The 24242-nt window shown below is 39.0% G+C and overlaps 1 protein-coding gene across 2 annotated transcripts; it reads left to right on the top strand.

Annotated features, from left to right (window-relative positions):
* Positions 1 to 795: 795 nt before the first annotated feature.
* On the top strand, positions 796 to 23936 carry psmb7 (proteasome 20S subunit beta 7). Of its 2 annotated transcripts, none has more exons than XM_063011391.1 (8): positions 796 to 901; positions 4171 to 4255; positions 5737 to 5834; positions 5945 to 6085; positions 10518 to 10633; positions 19372 to 19430; positions 19508 to 19550; positions 23727 to 23936. In XM_063011391.1, the coding sequence occupies exons 1-8, from the start codon at positions 846 to 848 to the stop codon at positions 23879 to 23881; spliced, it is 753 nt and encodes a 250-aa protein (XP_062867461.1). In that variant the 5' UTR covers positions 796 to 845; the 3' UTR covers positions 23882 to 23936. The 2 variants fall into 2 exon arrangements, with proteins under 2 accessions (XP_062867461.1, XP_062867460.1); XM_063011390.1 differs by having other exon boundaries at positions 19508 to 19659.
* The last annotated feature ends 306 nt before the right edge of the window (positions 23937 to 24242 follow it).

The raw sequence follows: 24242 nt of genomic DNA, 5'->3' as shown, positions 1-24242 counted from the left end.
GTCCAATTTAGCCATGAAACCTCCCACACTAAAATGACAGGTGTTTCAGTTATTTTGTCCAACCCCTGTATATTATACTGGAGCTGTGGGTCTGTGTGTCAACATTAGCTATCTTACAGGCTTCCTAGCTATAAGATAAGATTAAATATTAAAAATACGATTAAATTGTATGAACTGACCCTGCGGTAAACCAAGAGCTAAAATGTTTACAAATGTAAAAAAAATCTTCATTTAAATGGTTCACCTGCACTGCAAATAACTAATGCAGCGTCATAAAAATACATCAAATATAGTAGAACTTACACAGTGATATGTATAACAATAAAATATGGGTACAGTAAAAATAAATTGAAAATATACAGTATTTAAAAATAATGAATGTAAATGTTAATATGATAGACGTTGTAGTACCAAGTGACATGTACCATAGTATGGGAACAGTAATAAACCGTGTTTATTACTGTTGTAACAAATCAAAATGTAAAACATAACTTAAAAATGTAAATTTTAATATACTATTGGTTGTAGTAATACCTAGTGACACACGCTACTTACTTCAATTGCATTACAAAATAAAAGTCATACAGTGTAGGTACAGTTATTGATCATAAATGTAAAACTTAATAAAAATCAAGAAATTTTCATTTTATTAATTTTGCATGATGCAGCTGCAAACATGAGGGATTTTTATATTACCTTTTTTAAAACTCATGGTAGCAATAGGTGGCAGCTAGAACAGCTAAAATCCCCCTGTAAATCGAAGACGAAAGACGAAGAAGAAGAAGCAGGACTGGCAAAACGATAAAGACGGCTGGCCTACATTTCCCGGAAACAGAGATTAAGTCATGGCGGCCGTGTCTGTGTCTTCTCGCGGAGGTTTCAGTTTCGAAAACTGTAAAAGGTATGTAAACTGCAGAATTATACATAGTACCGTCCGTTACCTTCTCATACGGTAAAGGCGTCTAGCTATTTTATTTAATAAAAGGTTTGATTCGTCTATAAAATGTGCAATGGCTTTCTGCAGAAATGATTCAGCAGATTTCATTGAAACAGTTGTGAAAATGTGAAAACCGTAATGGCATATAGCTACATCATTTTTATTTGTCTGAGTTTAGAAATCTATATGGTTTTTTTTTGTTTTAAATATTTTTAGTGTCCGGTGGGAATAATTATTATGTATTGCCATAAAGTTGCTTTAGATAAACGTGGTCACGTATAAGCCTTACGAACGGAGTGTTGAGTTTTATGCCATATTTGTCAATGTGTAGTCCCTTTGTGATCAAGCTGTTTACTATGTTTTGTTTTTTAGTCAATCGTGAAATGTTAATCCATTTAATAGACAATGCATATTAAAGTAGTGATTCACTTTCGACATTTGTTCATTATCAAAATGTATTATTTTATAGAACTTTTAATTACCGGTAAGTTTATTAGTTTTACTTTAAATTACACATGCATGTCAGACTCAGTTGACACACATGTATTTACCAATAACGCAAATGTATCGAAGATAAAAAAAATAAGCTTATGATTTATGAGAGATAATAAAAAGCAGTAGCAACGCTGCTTTCTCAAAAGCACTAACAAAGGCATGGGGTCGTTATTCGAATCATTTTTTTACATTTTACAATATAGTAATTATTATTCTTTTGAAGCCTATTAAATAGTAAAAGGTACAGAGAAATAGAACATCATTATTAAACATTGTTAAAACCGAAAAGTGTTTAAATAGTTTAAAATAACTGCTGAGCACCAGTTCAATTAGACACGTTTGTTGAGCCGGTGCTGCTTGTTGAGTGGGCGTGGTTAAGTGACACACTACTTTCTATTCCAAATTGCATTGGCGGTGTGGGGGGGGGGGGTGAATTAAATGTTTAAAAATGTAGAGTCTGATTTTTAATAGAGCTAATTAATGTCTTGGAAGTTTAGGTAAATAATTTCTTATAATAATAATAACTATATAACTATAACAGCATGTTTTGAATGTGCAAAAAAAGGACATTTCTCAAGGCAAGACTGCAAATACATTTCCAGAAACCACTGTTGAATGTGCTTTCAAGCAGTCAGATAGCATTGCATGATAAGCCATCATGATACTGTGATAAATATAGCCAGTGCAGAAACCATGCCAAGGTCTCTGGGCCTGAGCTCATCTCAGTGTGTGTTGTGGTCAGATGAATCTATGCGTGAAGATACTATTGACGCAGAGGTGCGTGTTGGTATTTTAGGAAGATATATACTCTCATCAAGGTGATGGTTTTTCCAAGGAGGTCTGTATGGCACATCATGAAGAGGAGAATCGGACAATGCCTGTTAAGCAGCTGAAGTCTTGTATCACAAGAACTGGCTACATTTTAACTTGCAAAATAGGTAACTAATAGGGAATATAATGTACCAGTGGTAAACATGCTTTTGTCCCAAGTGTGTTGCAGACTGTTGAAATCTGTTAACATTTAATGCATAAAATACTTGAACAACTTAGTGAATGCAAACTCCGCACAGAAAGGACCTTTTTTATTTCTTTTAAAAATGAGGTTTGACTAACACAGTAAATAGCCACTGAATCTAGACTAATCTTGCATCACACTTTTTTCAAACTGTATAAAGCATCTGATTTAGTCTGCATTATTTAGAAATATGTTTGAATGTTTATTGAATAGCATTTTATTGTTACATTTTTTTGTTCAGGCTTAGTTTAATTTTTTAGTCAGAACACTGCCTTGATCAAAAATTAACAGTTTGTGCTGTTGTGTAATTGTTAGTAATTATAGGCCGAAATCAAAAGGTTCTGTTGGAGTCGGTACTGGTACCCACTTTTTGTTGGGGTTGAGGTCAGGGCTCTGTGTGTACCACTCAAGTTCTTCCAAACCAAACATACTCAACCTAAGCATTATTAACCTTGCTTTGTGCCCTGGAAACCCATGCCATAAAGCTCCCAGCAACTAGTTTTGTGCTGATGTGAATGCCAGAGGAGGTTTAGAGCTCAGTTATTAAGTCAACAGAGCATTGGCAACTTTTATGAACTAAGCACCTTAGCTATTAAAGAGCAACCATGCTCTTCACATGGTCTGCAACTTTGTGGCTGAGTTGCCGTGTCTTTAAACACCTCAACTTTTTCAGTAGTACCATGGCTGGCTGGCCGCTGCCTAGCAGCCACAATTGGCAAGTGCCTGTAGCAGACAAAATTGGCCTCTAGTCTGCTGTGAAAAGACTATTTAAAATGGGTGGGGTCTTTAAAGCAGTGTAAAGACCCTGGTTGCTCAGGGTGCCTGTACAGAAATATAGGAGCGCAGAGAGTAGTGCATGGCTTTCTGTGCTCAAAACCACCTCGCACACAAATCCATCGATATATGGGAGAATAAGAAGGGATTGGTGGACTGCGTGGTAAGGGGCAGATTGGGTCAGTTCCTTTGCCATGTGTGTATACAAACACCTGAATTCAGTTATTAAAAGTTGTGTCCTAATACTTTTGTCCACATAGTGTAGCTCCAGTTATAGCAATACAGAACCAATAAAGTATTTAGGAAAATTTTATTTGCTTTGTTACATTTTAATGCTTTACAAAATTGTAACTTGGTGACTGTGCCAGTAGAAAACAAAAACAAACAAAAAAGCAAAAAAGTTCAGAATCATAATTGTTTCTTTTGCCCTTTATGTGCAATGAAATTGTGACATCTGCTTAGTTTTTACCAAGGTTGCAACACACTGAACGGGTAGCACTGTCGCCTCACAGCAAGGTCCTGAGTTCGATCCCTAGGTGGGGCGGTCCGGGTCCATTGTGTGTGGAGTTTGCATGTTCTCCCCATGTCTGCGTGGGTTTCTTTTGGGTGCTCTGGTTTCCTCCTACAGTCCAAAGACATGCAAGTGAGGTGAATTGGAGATTGTCCATGACTGTCCAATATAACCTTGTGAACTAATGAATCTTGTGTAATGAGTAACTACTGTTTCTGTCATGAATGTAACCAAAGTGTAAAACATGATGTTAAAATCCAGATAAACAAACAAACCACACTGAAAACACCTCTAGGTGGTGTTTCTATAACACACCAAAGCTGAAGCCAATTAATGGTTGTTATTAAGTTTCCAATAGTTTAATCATGTTGTTACCCAACTTTAGGCCATACCAAAAAAAAGCTTACATTTCTGTGTGAATTTTTATTTTTTTAACAGGAATGCTTTACTAGAAGCCAAGCTTGGTTGTAGCTTCCCCTTGGCTCGCAAAACTGGAACAACAATTTGTGGGGTCGTGTATAAGGTAAAAGATTTAGTTTCTCTTTTCACTTTTTATTTGTAGAAACAAATAATTTTGCAAAAATTCTTTTTTTTTTGTTTTTTTTGTTTTGTTAGCATGGCTGTTCAGAAACATTTGTAACCGATTAATCCAAAAATACATTGGCTTGTTTAGTGACCTTTTATACATATACTTATATATTAGTTTTGAAAAGACGGTTTCCACAGTGTAATCCTACTTATAAATTCTCGTCTTATCATCTACATAATACAGATTTTATCAAAATGTAATGTCAAATCCAAAATTTTATTTGTTTACCCTGTTCTTCAATGGTCAGGAGCCCCACGGGACCACCACAGAGCAGGTATTATTTAGGTGGTGGATGATCTCAGCACTGCAGTGACAATGACATGGTGGTGGTGTGTTAGTGTGTGTTGTGCTGGTATGAGTGGATCAGACACAGCATTGCTGCTGGAGTTTTTAAATACCATGTCCACTCACTGTTTACTCTGTTAGACACTCCTTTACCTTGTAGATGTAGTCATCTATTGCTGCTTTTTGAGTTGGTCATCTTCTAGACCTTCATCAGTGGTGACAGGACGCTGCTTACGGGGCGCTGTTGGCTGGATATTTTTGGTTGGTGGACTATTCCCAGTCCAGCAGTGACAGTGAGGTGTTTAAAACTCCATCAGTGCTGCTGTGTCTTTTCCACTCATGCCAGCACAACACACTAACACTCCACCACCATGTCAGTGTCACAGCAGTGCTGAGAATGACCCACCACCTAAATAATACCTACTCTGTGGTGGTCCTGTGGGGGTCCTGACCATTGAAGAACAGCATGAAAAGGGGCTTACAAAGCATGCAGAGAAACAGATGGGCTACAGTCAGTAAATGTAGAACTACAAAGTGCTCCTATATGGTAAATGGAGCTGATAATATGGACAATGTGTGTAGAAACAAGGAGGTGGTTTTAATGTTATAGCTGATTGGTGTGTATATATATATATATATATATATATGTATGTATATGTATATGTATATGTATATGTATATATGGAAGACAACTCATTTATAAGCAAGGGTGAGTTCATCACTTTGCAAAAAAATGAGTAATGACCTGTAAAGACAAAGACAGGTCAATGTAGATACAGGACAAAGACAGGTATAATGTAGTATCAGGAACAAACAAAATCATTTCTACAGAAGTGACCTCTGGGATATGTAAAGTCACATGATCAAAATATATATTCTGGTATATCATCCAGCCCTACTTGGACATTGTGTACCAAATTACAATAGCATTGCAAACCTGGATGTCAGTAATATCAGTGATCAGGAAGATTTTGAGTGTCAAAACGTTAACATACAAAGCCATATTATGTCTCGTCCTTAATGATTTGGTGATTTACAGATAGCCACAACCCATTTTTGCTTACAAAGACTTATCTTTTTTAGGATTGTGTTCATTTTTGTGATTAGATTTTTCTCATATGCCCTTTCAGGATGGAGTAGTTCTGGGAGCAGATACTAGAGCAACAGAAGGAATGGTAGTCGCAGATAAGAACTGCTCTAAGATCCACTACATCTCTCCTAACATCTAGTGAGCATTCTAAAGCATTCTATTTTATGTGATATTTTGCATGTGTAATTTTATAGCTGCTGATAAATTTTTTACCAAAACTTACTAAGTACATGCGTGTGTTTTAATAGCTGTTGTGGAGCTGGTACAGCAGCAGACACTGAGATGACAACTCAGCTGATCTCATCTAATTTGGAGTTACATTTACTCTCCACCAACCGCCTTCCAAGGGTAGCCACTGCCAATCGCCTGCTTAAGCAGATGCTCTTTAGGTAAACAACAAGCCTTTTGTGTATAAGAATCTGTTTCTGCATAATTAATTTAATCATTAATCTTTGGTAACTGCTTAATTTTGCTTAGGATTGTAGTTTGTCAGGAGCCTACTTGAGAACACTGGACACTGATCAAGGTTCCAGTTCCTCCCAGAGCATCACACACTGACCCATTTACTTACACTGTCAAGGCAAATTCATTTGTATGTAGCTTTTTTACGTTTGACATTGTCTCAAAGCAGCTCTACAGATTCCAGGAGCAAAAACCTCTGATTAGCAAGCCAAGGGCAACAGTGGCAAGGAAGAAACCTTGCATGAGACTCTGCCCCCTAATTATTACATCTTAACTAAAAGAGAGAACTTACTGGTTTGTAAAGACTAGGTAAATAAGTGTCCTTTTAATCTGGTCCAGAAGATTGAGACAGAGTTTGAGTTTTTCATTTCTAGGAACTGTAAGTAGCCCTGCCCCTTGTGAACACAGTAAATGTGCTGGGTTGTAGTGCTCAGTTAGTTTACTTAAATACTGTTGTCAGCCCATGTAGTGCTTTATAGGCTATATAGGAGCTTGTAAATGGATCTGCATGAACATTCAGTGAAAATGGCATTGCAGTAATCTAACCTTGGTGTTCACAACACGGATACATGAATCAATTTTTCAGCATCATTGACAAAGTATATTTCTTATTTTAAAAATATTGCAGATATGTAATTTGCACTAGAGTTGCTTTTTTTAAACAACATTTTCATTTATTTATTTATTAGGATTTTAGTGGCATGTTTTTACACATTTTGGTTATATTTATGATGGGACATATTACTGGTTTCACAAGAATTATCAGTTCAAGTTTAATGTCAAACACAGTCATGGACAATTTTGTATCTTCAATTTACCTCATTGTATGTCTTTGGACTGTGGAAGGAAACCGGAGTGCCCGGAGGAAACCCACGCAGACACAGGTAGAACATGCAAACTCCATACAGAAAGGCCCCGGACCACTCCACCTGGGAATCGAACCCAGAACTTCTTTCTGTGTTACCAATGAGCCACTGTGCTGCCCATTTACATTTATGATAGACCCTTTATCCAAAGCAACTTGTGACAAAATACAGTTTAAGCAATTGAGGGTTAAGGGTCTTGCTAAGCTGCCCATTACTGGTAATTTGGCAGTGGTGAGGCTTGAACTGTTTACCAGTCCAGTACTTTAACCTCTGAGCTGCACAACTACCATGAATGTACTGGCAAATGTTCAACTTTTAGCCTACAATGTCCAACAAATCAGCCTACATAGCGCCACCCTACTCCGGTTCTGTTCAGGTTTCTTCGAACCTTGGTGATTTGTAGTGAACCGACCCGCGTTTCCACCAGTTTTTGGGAACCAAGCATGCGTCAACGGTGGGCATTACACAATGAGAGTAAAGAGTAGTGATGTGATGGCAGAGCTGTCGATTTAGTGCGAGCATTTGTGCTGTTGTTACATATGTTAGTTTTTATGCAAAAAGCATCGCTCAACTATTGGTAATGAGAAGACGTAGACGTGTTTGTCGCAGTTGTTTTCTTTAGTTCATTGACGTGAGAAGCATTTTGCACTTCCCTCTCACCTCGACCCTCGGCGCAAACAGCCGATTTGCTCAGCGCTCTGCTTGAGCGATAAAACATCACTAAAGTTCCACGTCAAGAACATCCATTTGTGTGAAATAACCATTAAACCCAGTCTAAAATACAACACTTCTATCTGTGTTTAGCCGTATTAACTTCACGTGTGGTGGTTCTGGATCCGGTTCTCGGGAGAGTTGAAAAAGCTTCACCTAAAAAAAGCGTAACGTGGCTTAATGTACTAAAAGTACGACACAGAAACACCCAATTTCTCTCCGTTATTACTGGTTATAAGTGCTCTGTACTGCCCAAATTCATCTGTCATTGTTTTAGTACAACAAGCCATGTTACGCTTTGTTTTTCTCATTAAGCATTTTTCGTTCTGTCCGGGTCACTTTTACCACATCATATCACACAGTTCATCTCTTTGAAAATATCAGTGAATATCAGCAGCAAACTGGATCAAAATTTAATCAGGTAAACTTTTAAAAAATGAAAGTGTGGCGCAGACGCGGTTTTACAGTTTCTCTTGTGCACCCATACCTCTACACACGCCCACAGATGACGTCATGGTTCATGCTGAAAAACCAAGTATTCTGCGGTGCCAGATTTGGAATGCTAGTTTGCTGTCTGGAACCTCTAATTTTTTGATGGAAACACGCGGAACCTGTTCAAAATCAAGTTCACAGAACGGAGCCGGATCCGCATCAGTGGAAAAGGGCTATCTGTTGTCACTACAAGAATCAAGATCTAGCTTCACTTTAGAAAGCAATTTGGCTTTCAGAGAGCTTCAGTTCACATGCCCATTCCAAATGACTATCTGTTCGTGGTCTACTTAGCTGGGTTCACTTGTCATCTGTCTACGCCAGGCACTTTACCACTTTTCTAGTGAAGTGGTAAAGGTGAGCAATTTAACTTAAATGGAAGTGTGCCTCTCCTCCAACAAATGATCAATGGATTCAGTAAATCTAGTGTAAACTTAAGAAACTACACTATTCCCTTAGGGGAACCTCAGCTCGCTTCCACAAGACATGGGACTCTGTTCTAAAAATGTGTTAATGTCGATGTTAGGAAGACTAAACAGGACCGTGATGCTTAATGATTTCCATATGAGATAGTGATCCCCCTGTCTTAGTGGTTTTCGGCGATAATTTTGAGGGTGAGTGAGTGGATGGGAGTGATGGTAGGGAATGGGAGAGAATGAGGGTTTCCCTCTCAAAATATACTGTCTTCCACAACAACCCACAGCAACCTTATACAACCCAATAAAAGAACTAGAAAACGAAAGTCCTAACAACAGTGACAAAGAAAAACTCTTTAAATATTACAAGGAAACATTTTTGAGATGAACCAGACTGAACAGGCACCCGTCCTCGGGTGACACAAATTGGAGGATTTGATAAAATAACCAAATACTAGATATGTATAAAGTGCATTATTACACAAGTTAAATACAAATTCACTGTCCTTCAGTACAGTATGTGGTAGAGTGAGGTTTTTGGTCATGGGAGTGCAGACACTGCAGATTCCCCATTACATCCCGTAGTCTAGCAGGAAAAGGATCATTGGCATGGCAGCCTCAAACCTACAGGCTTTAGCCTCAGGTGGGTGAGAAGGTTCATGTCAGAAGGACCTTGGGGTAAAAAAAATTATATGAACCAAATCATTATTAGTATGTTGGATGTGCAAAGTAGCATAAGACTCTGGCGTCCTTCCTTATTACAGCATAACTAAAAGGAAGAGATGGGGTATTCTGTGATTAAATTGTGGCAATGCATAAATCAGAACAAGGCTATAAAACATTCTAAGACCCTGAATGTTTGCAAGACCACAGTGATCTAAATAGCTTAATAAAATTGAGCTTGGTACAGCCTTGAATCTTTCTGAAGTGGCAGTCCAGCCAAACTACGAATTAAGGTCTTAATAATGGAGGTAAGAAAAAACCCAGTGGTCTCTCTAAAGGAGTTTAAGTCCTGTGCAGAGATGATGGGCAACCATCTTTGCAGCACTCTTTATATTAAGCCTTTATGGCACAAAGTAGCAAGACTAAAGCCAGTGTAAAGTAAAAGGCACATGGTTGGAGTTTGCTAAAAACTGCATATAAAAATTATTTGTTTCGAGCATATTTAACATTTTAGCCAGAACAAACACCGTATAGTGAAATGCAGGCCCTGCAATCTATGTGGCCAATACCATACCTATGGTAAGACATGGTGGTGGTAGCATCATGCTGTGGGAGGGATTTTTAACTGCAGGAACAGGGAGACTGCTGCAAGAATTAAGGTGGAGATGAAACCCAGTTTCTTTATGCAAAAATGGTCATATAATAAGACAACCAAAAACAGGTCTGCTATGAATGCTATTACACAGTTCAGAGAGGTTCTTTGGTCTTCTTTTATGAGGGTTCTTCAAAAAGTTTCCACACTTATTTTTAAACTCTCTTAAAAATTTCAAAAACAAAGGGCCGGAACAGTGGCTCACTGGGTGGCACTGTCGCCTTACAGCAAGAAGGTCCTAAGTTTGATCCCTGCGTTGTACCAACTTTTTAATGCCATCAGCAAAAAATGTTTTTGGTTGAGCTCATAGCCACTGATGCACCACTGTTTTCACAATATCATTACATGAAAATCTTCTTCCCTTTTAAAGCTTCTTTGAACGGTCCAAAAAGGTGGAAATCAGATGGCACTAAATCCAGACTATTAGCTCTCTTTCAGACATAACCAATTACTACTCCTAAAAGTGCGGAAACTTTATTACCTTTAATGTGTAACTGTCTAAATACTTTTAGGAAGCATTTTGCATATGTATAATTTGTCTAAATTGTGTTTATATTTGTAGATACCAAGGTTATATTGGAGCAGCACTGGTGTTGGGTGGGGTTGACTGCAGTGGTCCTCACCTGTACAGCATCTACCCCCATGGCTCAACAGATAAGCTACCCTTCGTCACCATGGGTGGGTTATCTGCCTTATTTATTTTAATTACACCCCTATGTGTTGTACATCAACTTGACTTGCTTTTAGCAAGTGTGCTGGGTTGTAGTGCTCATTAAGTTCACTCAGATACTGTGGAGCCAGGTCTTTTAGTGCTTTATAGGTAAGGCCCTACCTAATTCATGGCCATGAAAATCGTATCACAGACCGTGAAATATGCAATTTGCAGTTTCCTGTGAAAAATGCAATTTGCTGTGAAATTCCAAATTTCCTTTTAGCGGTTTAACAAATTTTCATTCACGTAGTGTATGAAATGAGGTGGTCCTATCAATCATACAGCTATTAAGGTAGTGTAACAGACTTTTTTAGTGTGCTGACAATGTTTAATATGTGTTTACGTATTGAGTGCATTTTGTCCCATGGGGATTCCATAGTCAATGGAAAAGTGTGCTTCTCTACACTCATGATCATCTCTGTGCCATGCTTAAAAAAACAAGCCAGTACAAGTATTATGCTCCCCATAGTTTGTCTATGTACAGTTTCTTTCTTTCTTTATAAACTCGACAAACTGTAAAGACGCTTGGTTACATTATCAATCTGTTAGACAAAATGTCCAAGATGTCGAAGTCTAAAGCAGCTAAAAACACGACTCGTAACTGAGTTTGGAAAACTCCCAACCAATTCTGTGGACGCAAAGTGGTTTGTGTCAAAACACGAATTAGTATTTTAAGGTATGCTTTGCTGTGTATTGTAGCTTCCATTGATGCTATAATTCAATTTACAAGTGTTTTTAATGACTGCCGTGAAATGTGGCACTTTTGTTTAAAAATCAGTTAAATCTGTGGGGTTTTTTTTGTTTTTTTTTGTTTTGTTTTTTTAAATGAGATCTGTGAAATTAAGCAAATTTTTCTGTGAATTTAGTAGGGCCCTATTTATAGGTTAATAAAATGATTTTCTAATTAATGCAAAAATTTGTTGGCAGCCAGTGCAGATATGACAAAATAGGACTCATATGCTCAAACTTTCTAATTATCTCTCAAGCTGCTGCATTTTGATGTAGAACTTGTGTGTGGATCTACCAGAGTATTCAGTAAGAGGGACATTGTCATACCAGCTCAATTGTACAAAAAAAATGCATTTATAACTTTATGGTTAGGTTATTGCAGACATTGTTAAGATTTAACCGCAGATTAGACCTGTCTCCCGTGGTCTTGTGTCCTTCAAGTTTCCTCCATTTCATCTGAATTAGAAAGTTCCATGACATTTAGTTGTTTATTTTGTTTACACATTCCTTAACCTTATCAAAGAATACAGCTATGTGTTGTCTGCATTACAGTGGAAATTGATATGTTTATAATGCATGAAGAGTGTAAGTAGTAGTGGTCCCAATACTGACCCCTGTGGAACACCATACTCTATCTAAACATTATTTAAAGCACTAAGATCTGATAAAACAAGAAAAGAGACATCCATTATTAGGAGATATTAATAGATTATTTACTATTCTAGATAATGCAGTTTAGTACTATGGTTGGTTCTAACCTCTAATTGAAATGTTTCATGATTATCAAGGCTTTTTTATCTCCACAAAAAAAATAATATAGTTGGCACATATCGGTCAAAATTAGATTTCTTAATCGTTGGTTCAATAACTGCACAATTTATGTTCATACCCAAGTCTAAGGAATGAATTTATATTTGTCAGCAAGTGTTCTGTTTTTGCAGGGAGCAGTTTTACTTTAGCATGTTGGAAAGGGTTAGTTAGACATGATGAAGACACTAACGATTTAATCAATGTAGTTAGCACAATTTGGGAGATTGGTTTAAAGCAGAGCTGTCACACTCACGCAAATAAATGGACATTAAAAACAGCCCATAGCAAAATGTTATTAAAATGAAATAAAATAGACTGACCTAAATTGGCCAATGTTTATTGAAAATATGCCAAAAAGCTTAAAATGTTAAAAAATTATATATATATGCAGTATCTCACAAAAGTGAGTACACCCCTCACATTTTTGCAAATATTTTATAATATCTTTTTCATGGGACAACACTATAGAAATGAAACTTGGATATAACTTCGAGTAGTCAGTGTATAGCAGTATAGATTTACTGTCTTCTGAAAATAACTCAACACACAGCCATTAATGTCTAAATAGCTGGCAACACAAGTGAGTACACCCCACAGTGTCCAAATTGTGCCAAAGTGTCAGTATTTTGTGTGACCACCATTATTATCTAGCGCTGCCTTAACCCTCTTGGGCATGGAATTCACCAGAGCTGCACAGGTTGCTACTGGAATCCTCTTCCACTCCTCCATGATATCACGGAGCTGGTTGAGGATGCCCCACAGGTGCTCAATTGGGTTTAGTCCATCACCTTTACCTTCAGCATCCTCAGCAAGGCAGTTGTCATCTTGGAGGTGTGTTTGGGGTAGTTATCGTGTTTGAAAACTGCCATGTTACCCAGTTTCCGAAGGGAGGGGATCATGCTCTGCTTCAGAATGTCACAGTACATGTTGGAATTCATGTTTCCCCTCAATGCACCGCAGCTCCCCAGTGCCAGCAGCACTCATGCAGCCCCAGACCATGCAGCTACCACCACCATGCTTGACTGTAGGCAAGAGACAGTTGTCTTTGTACTCCTCACCAGGGCGCCGCCACACGTGCTAGACACCATCTGAGCCAAACAAATTTATCTTGGTTTCGTCACACCACAGGGCATTCCAGTAATCCAGGTTCTTGGACTATTGTCTTCAGCAAACTGTTTGCTGGCTTTCTTGTGCATCAGCTTCAGAAGAGCCTTCCTTTTGGGATGACGGCCATGCAGACTGAGTTGATGCAGTGTGTGGCGTATGGTCTGAGCACTGACAGGCTGACCTCCCACGTCTTCAACCTCTGCAGCAATGATGGCAGCAGTCATGTGTCTTTTTAAAGCCAACCTCTGGATATGACGCTAAACACGTGGACTCAGCTTCTTTGGTCGACCCTGGTGAGGCCTGATCCAAGTGGAACCTGTCCTGGAAAACCGCTGTATGACCTTGGCCGCCGTGCTGTAGCTCAGTTTCAGGGTGTTAGCAATCTTCTTATAGCCTAGGCCATCTTTGTGGAGAGCAACAATTCTACTTCTCACATCCTCAGAGAGTTCTTTGCCATGAGCTGCCATGTTGAATATCCAGTGGCCAGTATGAGAGAATTGTACCCAAAACACCAAATTTAACAGCCCTGCTCCCCATTCACACCTGGAACCTTGACACATGACACCAGGGAGGGACAACGACACAGTTGGGCACAATTTGGACATGTTCACTGTGGGGTGTACTCACTTGTGTTGCCAGCTATTAGACATTAATGGCTGTGTGTTGAGATATTTTCAGAAGACAGTAAATCTTTACTGCTATACAAGCTGTACACTGACTACTCCAAGTAATATCCAAGTTTCATTTCTATAGTGTTGTCCCATGAAAAGATATAATAAAATATTTGCAGAAATGTGAGGGGTGTACTCACTTTTGTGAGATACTGTGTGTATTTATTTAGTTAGTTAGTTAGTTAGTTAGTTAGTTAGGGATGTCCCGATCTCAAAGATCGGAATCGGGCTGATCAAGGCATTTTTTAACTGATCGGTATCGGCTTTACTAATGCCGATCATAATCCGATCTTTTGTTTTACGTCAGCATGTCCGCTGTGTGGAAATACTTTAAATTGGAAAGTGAAACAAGTCCAGCAGTGAAGTGTATTGTCTGCAATGTGAGCGTTTCACAAGGAGGTAGTAGCAGAGCTGCTTTCATTACTGTAGAATTTTACTATTTATATGGTGTGTGAGTCAAGGATCACACTGGTTTACAAAACAATATCTTTTAATCCGAGTATGAAAACTTCAGGACAATAACGTACAGCTTTTACGAGTTTATGTGTTACACGACATCTCAGTATCAAGCACTTCTTCTGTTACAGTACCGAATAGCGGACAGCTAGAGCCAAGCACGCTATTCCATGCACTATGGAAGCCCCAAAGGGTCAAAACACACTCACTTTGCGTAGAAACGTCCATCAAACCACTGTCACAATACAAGCACTTTAAGAACTGGCTTTCCTTCATAACAAAAGAGTGACTTTCCATTTTATTTTGGTATTCAGGTTTTACTGTAATGCTGTTAAGTAACTTATTTGTTTTGTTTTTTTATATATTCAAGTTAAGCTGCTACACCACTTGTGAGTGGAGATTTCTGTTCATTTTTAGTGTATCACTGCATTAAACAGAATTATGTTCTTTGAATGTAAAGTTCAAAGTGAAACTGTAATTATCTCACTCATTTTGAGTGTTCTAGTTTTACTACTACAATGCTGCACTAAGTTTGTTTACTTGTATTTTATAAAAAATAAAAGAACATTAAGCAATAGCTTGGATGCAGGCAATTATTTTCCTACAGCATTGCAGAGCTATTCAGTTGTTAAACATATACATTGGATTAATTTGAATAACTGTAATGTACTTGAAGTGTGCACTGTGTGAACAGTATTATGTAGTTCTTATCTAGACGATATCTAGAAAATACAAGTATCGGTTTGAGACTCTGTATCGGATCGGGATCAAAATTAATGATCGGGATCGGGAACAAAAAAACGTGATTGGGACATTGTGTGCGTGCGTGTACGTGTGTACACACAGTGGTGTTTAAAAAAAATAGCAGTGATTTTTTAAAAAGTGAATAAAGCACAAAATCATTATAATAACTTTTATTTCCATAAATGCAAATGCACTGAAAATACTACACTTTCAATTCTAAATCAAAACATTAACAAAATTTAGCCAGTTTGTGTTCATCCTTTACAGAAAGTTCAGAAAAATGAATATTAGGCTGTTCAAAAAAATAGCAGTGCCAGTATTTTTCTTTAAAAACTCAAAAAATGTATGTATAACCTAAAAAAATGTTTGAGGTTTCACTTTACTTTAAATTACTGAACTAATATTTAGTGGCAGAACAATTGTTTCCGAGATCTGTGTCGCATGGAGTCGACCAACTTCTGGCACCTCTGAACAGGTATTCCAGTCCAGGATGATTGGACTACATTCCACAGTTCTTCTGCAATTTTGGGTTTTGCCTCAACAAAACGCGTTTCAGATGTCAGTCCACAAGTTCTTTATGGGATTGAGGTCAGGGGATTGGGCTGGCCACTCTATTACCTCAATCTTGTTTGTCTGTAACCAAGATGTTTTGGGTCACTGTCATGTTGAAACACCCATTTTAAGGACATTTCCTCTTCGACATAGGGCAACATGATCTCCTCAAGTATTCTGATATATTTAAACTGATCCATGATCCATCGTATGTGATAAATAGGCCTAACACCATGGTATGAAAAACATCCCCATATCATCATTTTGTACCACTATGTTTTACTGTCTTCACAGTGTACTTTGGCTTGAATTCAGTGCTCGGGGGTCGTCTGACATATTGTCTACGGCCACTAGACCGAAAAAGAACAATTTTGCTTTCACCAGTCCACAAAATGTTGAGCTATTTCTCTTTGGACCAGTCAATGTGTTCCTTGGCAAATGTTAACCCATTCAGGACACGTCTTTTTCTTAACAACGGGACTTTGCAAGGAGTTCTTGCTGGTAAATTGGCTTCACTTAATTATTTTCTGTACTTACTGGTAACTTCAGATGTTCCTTGATCTTTCTGGAGGTGATCACTGGCTGAACCTTTGCCATTTTGGCTATTCTTTGATCCAATCGAACCTTTGATCCACGCTTCCTTCTGCATCTTTCAGGTTTTGGTTTTACATTTTCGGCATTTAGCAGACGCTTTTATCCAAAGCGACTAACAGTTGTGACCGTATACAGTCTAAGCAATTGAGGGTTAAAGGCCTTGCTCAAGGGCCCAACAGTGGCAACCTGGTAGTGGTGAGGCTTGAACCGGCAACCTTCTGAATACTGGACCAGTACCTTAACCACTAGGCTACACTGCCGATACTTCTCTGTATGTTTTTTTCTCTACAATCAACTTTTTAATCAAAGTACGCTGTTTATTAGAACAATGACTGGAACAACCCATTTTACCCAGTATTTCAGAAGGAAATGCGCTACGACCAACCTGTGCAACATTTGCCACCCTCCTACCTTAAATAAGGGCCAAAATTGACTCCCGTTCTTCTGCAGAATGAATGCTATCACCAATTGAACTTTCACTGCTATTATTTTGAACAAGCCCTTTTCAATCAATGCTTCAATTACTCAGAATGAGTGGCATGCATGTCCTAATTGTTGGGTTTGTTTTGTTTTCATTACTCTACTACACTTTCAAGTAAATTTTTGCTATGTAGAAATAGCATTTCTACTAAAAACAGTGATTTATCAGGTTAATGATGTTGGACTGTTTTTTTTTTTTGAACACCACTGTGTATGTGTGTATATATATATATATATATATATATATATATATATATATATATATATATATATATATATATATATATATATATATATATATATATATATATATATATATATATATATATATAGTTTACTTTTATTTTAAATTATTCCTGCTTGCCTTGCCTGTTATATATATATATATATATACAGTGTATCACAGAAGTGAGTACACCCCTAACATTTCTGCAGATATTTAAGTATATCTTTTCATGGGACAACACTGACAAAATGACACTTTGACACAATGAAAAGTAGTCTGTGTGCAGCTTATATAACAGTGTAAATTTATTCTTCCCTCAAAATAACTCAATATACAGCCATTAATGTCTAAACCACCGGCAACAAAAGTGAGTACACCCCTAAGAGACTACACCCCTAAATGTCCAAATTGAGCACTGCTTGTCATTTTCCCTCCAAAATGTCATGTGATTTGTTAGTGTTACTAGGTCTCAGGTGTGCATAGGGAGCAGGTGTGTTCAATTTAGTAGTACAGCTCTCACACTCTCTCATACTGGTCACTGAAAGTTCCAACATGGCACCTCATGGCAAAGAACTCTCTGAGGATCTTAAAAGACGAATTGTTGCGCTACATGAAGATGGCCAAGGCTACAAGAAGATTGCCAACACCCTGAAACTGAGCTGCAGCACAGTGGCCAAGATCATCCAGCGTTTTAAAAGAGCAGGGTCCACTCAGAACAGACCTCGCGTTGGTCGTCCAAAGAAGCTGAGTGCACGTGCTCAGCGTCACATCCAACTGCTGTCTTTGAAAGATAGGCGCAGGAGTGCTGTCAGCATTGCTGCAGAGATTGAAAAGGTGGGGGGTCAGCCTGTCAGTGCTCAGACCATACGCCGCACACTACATCAAATTGGTCTGCATGGCTGTCACCCCAGAAGGAAGCCTCTTCTGAAGTCTCTACACAAGAAAGCCCGCAAACAGTTTGCTGAAGACATGTCAACAAAGGACATGGATTACTGGAACCATGTCCTATGGTCTGATGAGACCAAGATTAATTTGTTTGGTTCAGATGGTCTCAAGCATGTGTGGCGGCAATCAGGTGAGGAGTACAAAGATAAGTGTGTCATGCCTACAGTCAAGCATGGTGGTGGGAATGCCATGGTCTGGGGCTGCATGAGTGCAGCAGGTGTTGGGGAGTTACATTTCATTGAGGGACACATGAACTCCAATATGTACTGTGAAATACTGAAGCAGAGCATGATCCCCTCCCTCCGGAAACTGGGTCGCAGGGCAGTGTTCCAGCATGATAATGACCCCAAACACACCTCTAAGACGACCACTGCTTTATTGAAGAGGCTGAGGGTAAAGGTGATGGACTGGCCAAGCATGTCTCCAGACCTAAACCCAATAGAACATCTTTGGGGCATCCTCAAGCGGAAGGTGGAGGAGCGCAAAGTCTCGAATATCCGCCAGCTCCGTGATGTCATCATGGAGGAGTGGAAAAGCATTCCAGTGGCAACCTGTGAAGCTCTGGTAAACTCCATGCCCAGGAGAGTTAAGGCAGTTCTGGGAAATAATGGTGGCCACAAAAAATATTGACACTTCAGGAACTTTCACTAAGGGGTGTACTCACTTTTGTTGCCGGTGGTTTAGACATTAATGGCTGTATATTGAGTTATTTTGAGGGAAGAATAAATTTACACTGTTATATAAGCTGCACACAGACTACTTTTCATTGTGTCAAAGTGTCATTTTGTCAGTGTTGTCCCATGAAAAGATATACTTAAATATCTGCAGAAATGTGAGGGGTGTACTCACTTTTGTGATACACTGTATATATAACAGGCAAGGCAAGCAGGAATAATTTAAAATAAAAGTAAACAACTGGTGGAACCCATGCCCTTATCATTAATGCTGTGTTAATCACTCCTCATTTAGCCTACAAATCAAAATATAAATAAGATTTTACCTAAAGCCAGTGCAGCTGATTAAGAACTGTGGTGATGTGTGCAATTTTTGTTGTAATTGGGGGCTCTTGATGCAGAGTGTTTGATGTGTTATAGCTTATTGGTTGTTTTAGCTGGTAGACCGAAGTGAACAGACTTACAGTATTCAATGTTGAAATTAACCATTAAGCATTAACCAATGTTTTGTGAAAGTGAGTAATGGCCACATTTGGGCAATGTTATGAAGATGGAAAAATGCAGATTAGCTTAATGCATACAATGCAATTATATACATTTAAGGGAGGGGGTACATTTTTCCTTAGCCAAAAATATACTACAATTATCCCACAAATTCTTCTGGAGTAATTTTATGTTATGTTAATGTTATGTTGGTTGATTTTGTGTTTTGTCAGGCTCAGGATCCCTGGCTGCTATGGCTGTTTTTGAAGATCGATACAGACCCAACATGGAGGTGAATTTTTTTTATTTTTTTTTTATTTTTATTTTTTTGTACTGAAAATGTTTAATATTTTGTTTTATATCTAATAGGAAGAGGAGGCAAAGGATTTGGTTCGTGATGCAATAGCAGCAGGTATTTTTAACGACCTGGGCTCTGGAAGCAACATTGACCTGTGTGTGATTACTAAAGGCAAGGTAGACTACTTAAGACCACACACTGAGGCCAACAAGAAGGGTATCAGGTAGGTAAAGAACAAATGCTAAGATGAACAAGGAGTAGAAAAAGACTTTCTGCATGTCATAACTTTAATTACTTACTTTGATTATTGAATTTTAATAGAACATACAAATGTTTTGCCAGTATTCAGAATAAATATCTAACCATTTATCCTTTAATGAATCATTATGAAAAGGCATTGTGTAAAAAGCAAAACATATACTAAAAAAGCTCATATCAGTCAGCCATCCACGAACAATATCTATATCTATAACTCTATAGTCAATAAAGTGACCCACTAGCTAGTAATAACAGGCTTGGTTTAATGGAGGATTTGTCCTCCTCACAAACTGGAGAAACTTGTTTGAGAAGCCACTTGAGAGTGAGAGTGGGAGGGATTTAAATTGATCTCTCAGGGATGTATCCACCACACGACACATCATCAGTTGTGTAACCCTGCCTCATTGGGTGTTTCGGTCTTTTATCACAAGACACTCTCCGCTAAGGCTGGCACACCACAGGCTGATCAGACCTGTGTGTGTGTGTGTGTGTCGTGCCATGACTGAGTGATCATTCAGCAGCCCACATTTCTTCTTCCGTTTTAGCCACAGCCAGTGTGTGATGATGTCAAGGCGCCAGACACATCACCAGTGAGAGCTCACCTTTACTCACCATGGGGAAACACCAGATTCTGTCAGACTCCCAAGCTATCTTAAACATGTGTGCACACATTATTGATTAGACAGATGTAAAAGTATGAGCTCATGAAAATAAGCATATGCTAATGTTGTTGATGATGCTGGTATTGTAAATGAATGCACTGTTGGACCAGAGGAAAAGGTCCGGACGTAGGTGAGGGATGTGGGAAGGCAGTTGGGACGTTACGGAAGACTGCATTGGACTCTCTTTTGCTTGAGTGCTGAGGCCAAGCACCTTAGCACTTGGTTATGGCACCAGTTGTATCTACCTTTAGTTAAGCTGTTCTTGCAACCCACCGGGATGTGTTTGAGTGTTGTTGGGGCTGCACATTGGAGACATGCTGGGTCTTCACCAAGCCAGAAATTAAGGTTTGTTGGAGAGGGCAAGACCTCATATGTGGCTCTGGCGATGATGCTTAGCTTGTTGGTTTCCATAGTCCACAGCTAACTCCAAAGGATTTTTTTCTTATCTGTATACCATCCCACCTCATCCAGCAGCCTTGCTGGGCTTGGGAGATTGCTCTGGCACACCTGGATTCTTTCTCCTGCAGTGCACCTCCTCCACAACCAGATGCTTGCGCTCCTTTGAAGTTGCCTTTTGCCATCAGGGTATTGTTTTTCCCCAACCCAAGTCCCCCTCTGCCATGTGCCCCAGAATATCTCAATGTCTGAGGGCTGTCTTTGCCTCTGCTACTGCTACAGCTGAATTCCCTTTTTTCCCTGTTGCCAATGTAAGGGGAGTGCCTCTTGTTACAGGATCATGAGAAAGTCATTTCCAGTCAGATATTTGTACTTTTGTACTCCTCCCCCAGACTTAAAAATGGCAAAGAGAGGGCTTTATTTTCATACAACCCTCTGCTGCTGAGGCATCTTTGTAGACCAAGCCACTTACTCACTTGTACGCTCACAAGTCTGTCCAGCCGCTCGAAATGGGATAATGTAACCTCATAGATGATGATTGGCCACATGAGATGAGGCAACAGGCCAAATTGCAAACACCATAGCTTCAGCTTCCCTGGAAGAGCATTGTTGTTGTTGTTTTTTTAAGGCCATTGATTTTTATCCAGTCTAAGCTTTTCCACCTGGTGGGTGTCTGAGGTCTGAGTTGTACCATCGTCCAATACTTTTAATATGCTTCTTCAGGACTGTTGGTATTAGATTGCCATTAATGTAGAACCTCTCACTGGTTAGCTGCCCTTTTATGTTGGAGACATGATTTGCTGGGTTTAATCTCCATTTGTGCACATTTGATGCCTTCGTGGAGTTAACAGAGCAGGCGTCTAGTGAATGCTTTTGTTGTTGGGATTGTAGTTATGTCATCCATGAATGCCCTGATTGGAGGAAGACGCATTCTTCAGATGTTCCTCTCAAACCACCAATTGTCATGCTAGAATACTGAGCTTTATTGCCTTATAAATACCAGGCAAAAGATGGTACAGCTCACCATTATGCCTTTCTTAAGGTGCTGCCAGATGGTTGTACTGTTGTGCTGTAACACAAAACTAGAGGTCCTGAAAGTAGGCTTTGGTACCTGGGACATAAAAGAAGCTGTCCACAGTTTCTCATGAGGCACTGATCGAAAGGTGTAGGCAAGGTCTAGGAAAACTACATGTAGGTCTTCTCCTTCCTGGGGGAGGCTTGGTGAGTAGGACTGTCGCCTCACAGCAAGAAGGTCCTGGGTTCAATTTCTAGGTGTAGCGGTCCAGGTTGTCTTTTCTGTGTGGAGTTTGCATGTTCCTACCGTATCTGCGTGGGTTTCCTCCAGGAACTCTGATTTCCTCTCACAGCCTGAAGTGAAGAAAAATTGTCCATGACTGTGTTTGACAAGACTTGAACTGATGAATCTTGTATAACCTGCAACTACCTGTCCTGTCATGTAACCAAAGTGTTAACTCGAGCAGCCAGAGATTATGTTCTTTGCTGTCCCGCTCACAGTCCTCCCAAATGAGGGACAGCAAAGGGGTAAAATTAGCTTTACAGAAGTCAACAAATTTACATGTAACATGGACACTCAGATAGTTATAGAAGTCATTTTAAGCTATTTTAAAAGGTATCGTGTGTAAAGGGTAGGTCTATGCAACCTTGTTTGTGTCACTTTTATTTGGGTTTAGTTTATGAGAGTGAACTAAAAGATTGAGGAGTTGCCAGAGCAGCAGGGATGAATATGGTCAGATTGGAGGTGTATTAAAAAGGGGTCATTCGCATAGAGGAAGAGCCTTAGCTGTACCTTATTTCTCAATATACCTGTAATATTGATATTAAGTCGAAGAGCAATGGGTAGGGGTTTAATACTTATAGCAAACATTAGCAGGCATTCCTGTCTTATAGATCGTAAAAAACAAAAATATTCAGATTGAATATTTGTCCTGACTGAGGCTTGCGGAGTGGAATAAAGTAGTTTAATCCAAGAAGCCATTCCCGAAGATGAATCACTCCAATGTGCAAAAAAGGTAGTTTCATTTCAGTTTCAAATGCTTACTTTGCATCTAAAGAGATCAGGACCTCATGAGTGTTAGCTGCTTGTTTAAAACGATTTGCAAATGTCCACTCTGCTAGGGTTGAAGGAGTACCTGTTCTGAATAAACCCTGTCTGATCTGGAAAGATGCTAGTTGGAAGAATAAAATACTATCAAAACTGTTGGCCCTTCACATGTAACCTAAAGTCAACATTCAGTAAACTTACTGGACATTAAAAGGAGCAGGCCAAAGGGTCCTTACCCTTTTTTTTTTTTTAACAGGAGAGAGATAGAGACCTGGGAAAAAGTATGGGGAAGATGACGGTTCAAAAGATTTTTTGAACATGTCAAATAGTCAGGGGCCTATCCGATTCCAAAACTTTTTATACAACTCAAATGGATAGCCACTTGGTCCAAGACTGGGTCCGAGATAATGACTGGTTGCTCCAACTCTGCTGCAATAGGCCGATCGACAGTGGGAATATCCAAATTGTCAAAGAAGTTATTGAGAGCAGGAGCGATAGGTGATCTGATCATAGGAGTAAAGAGATGCATAAACATCCCTAAATGCTTTATTAATTTCTAAAGGGTCAGCAGTTTTACCTGAGCTGGTTTGAATTTGGGGAATCCAGCATAAAGGAGGGAATTGCTTCTGCGGATTTATAGGTTGCTCGTGCATCCAGGGCGGAGCAAATAATTCAAATAAGGGGTCGAGCCAACAATTAAAAACCCCTCCCATTAATAGATGGTTTAAAAAAAAAATCAAAAGCATTTAAAAAGGCTTTTCAGACTGGTAGATTTTAATATCTTTAAAATGGGGTTTGTATTTAAAAAAAAATTTTTAACCTACATTGTTTGCAAGAATAAAAAATTAACTGACAATCAATTAACAATTTGTTGTTCACAGTCTCAATTTATATGTACTATTGTCCCTGCAGAACTGGTGACTACAAGTACAAGCGTGCCACTACAGCTGTTCTTTCGAAGGCAGTGTCTCCACTCCAACTTGAGATGCTGGAGGAGAGCGTGCAGACAATGGACACTTCCTGAAGATACAGCACCGACCCTTGACCTTATTACGGAACCTATTTAGTTTCTTGCATGTGGAAATGTTTTAGCCACTGTTGAAATAAATTCACTGTAAAGAGCCACTGTGTAAGACGTCAATTTTGCTGTTCTGTATTTCTGTGCTATTGGTATATGGCTCAAAAAGTAGTAGTTGTTTGTGCAACTGTGCACTTTCTTAGTAGCTTTAGCTGATTTAACTTTATTCAAGTAGTCTAGGTCCAACAACATGAATTGGGTTAAATTTGTTAGGGTCTTAACTGTCTTTGTCTCCACAACAGATCATTCACCTTCATCTTGATTTGTCCTTAACATCCTCCTGTCACCTCAACCACCTGCATGTCTGCCCTCACCACCATCCATAAACCTTTGTCCTTCTTCTCTTCCTA

Source organism: Trichomycterus rosablanca, chromosome 16, assembly GCF_030014385.1.
Source record: "Trichomycterus rosablanca isolate fTriRos1 chromosome 16, fTriRos1.hap1, whole genome shotgun sequence".
Taxonomy (NCBI): Eukaryota; Metazoa; Chordata; class Actinopteri; order Siluriformes; family Trichomycteridae; genus Trichomycterus; species Trichomycterus rosablanca.
Note: the sequence above shows the minus strand (reverse complement) of the source record. Positions and strands in the feature narration are given on the sequence as shown.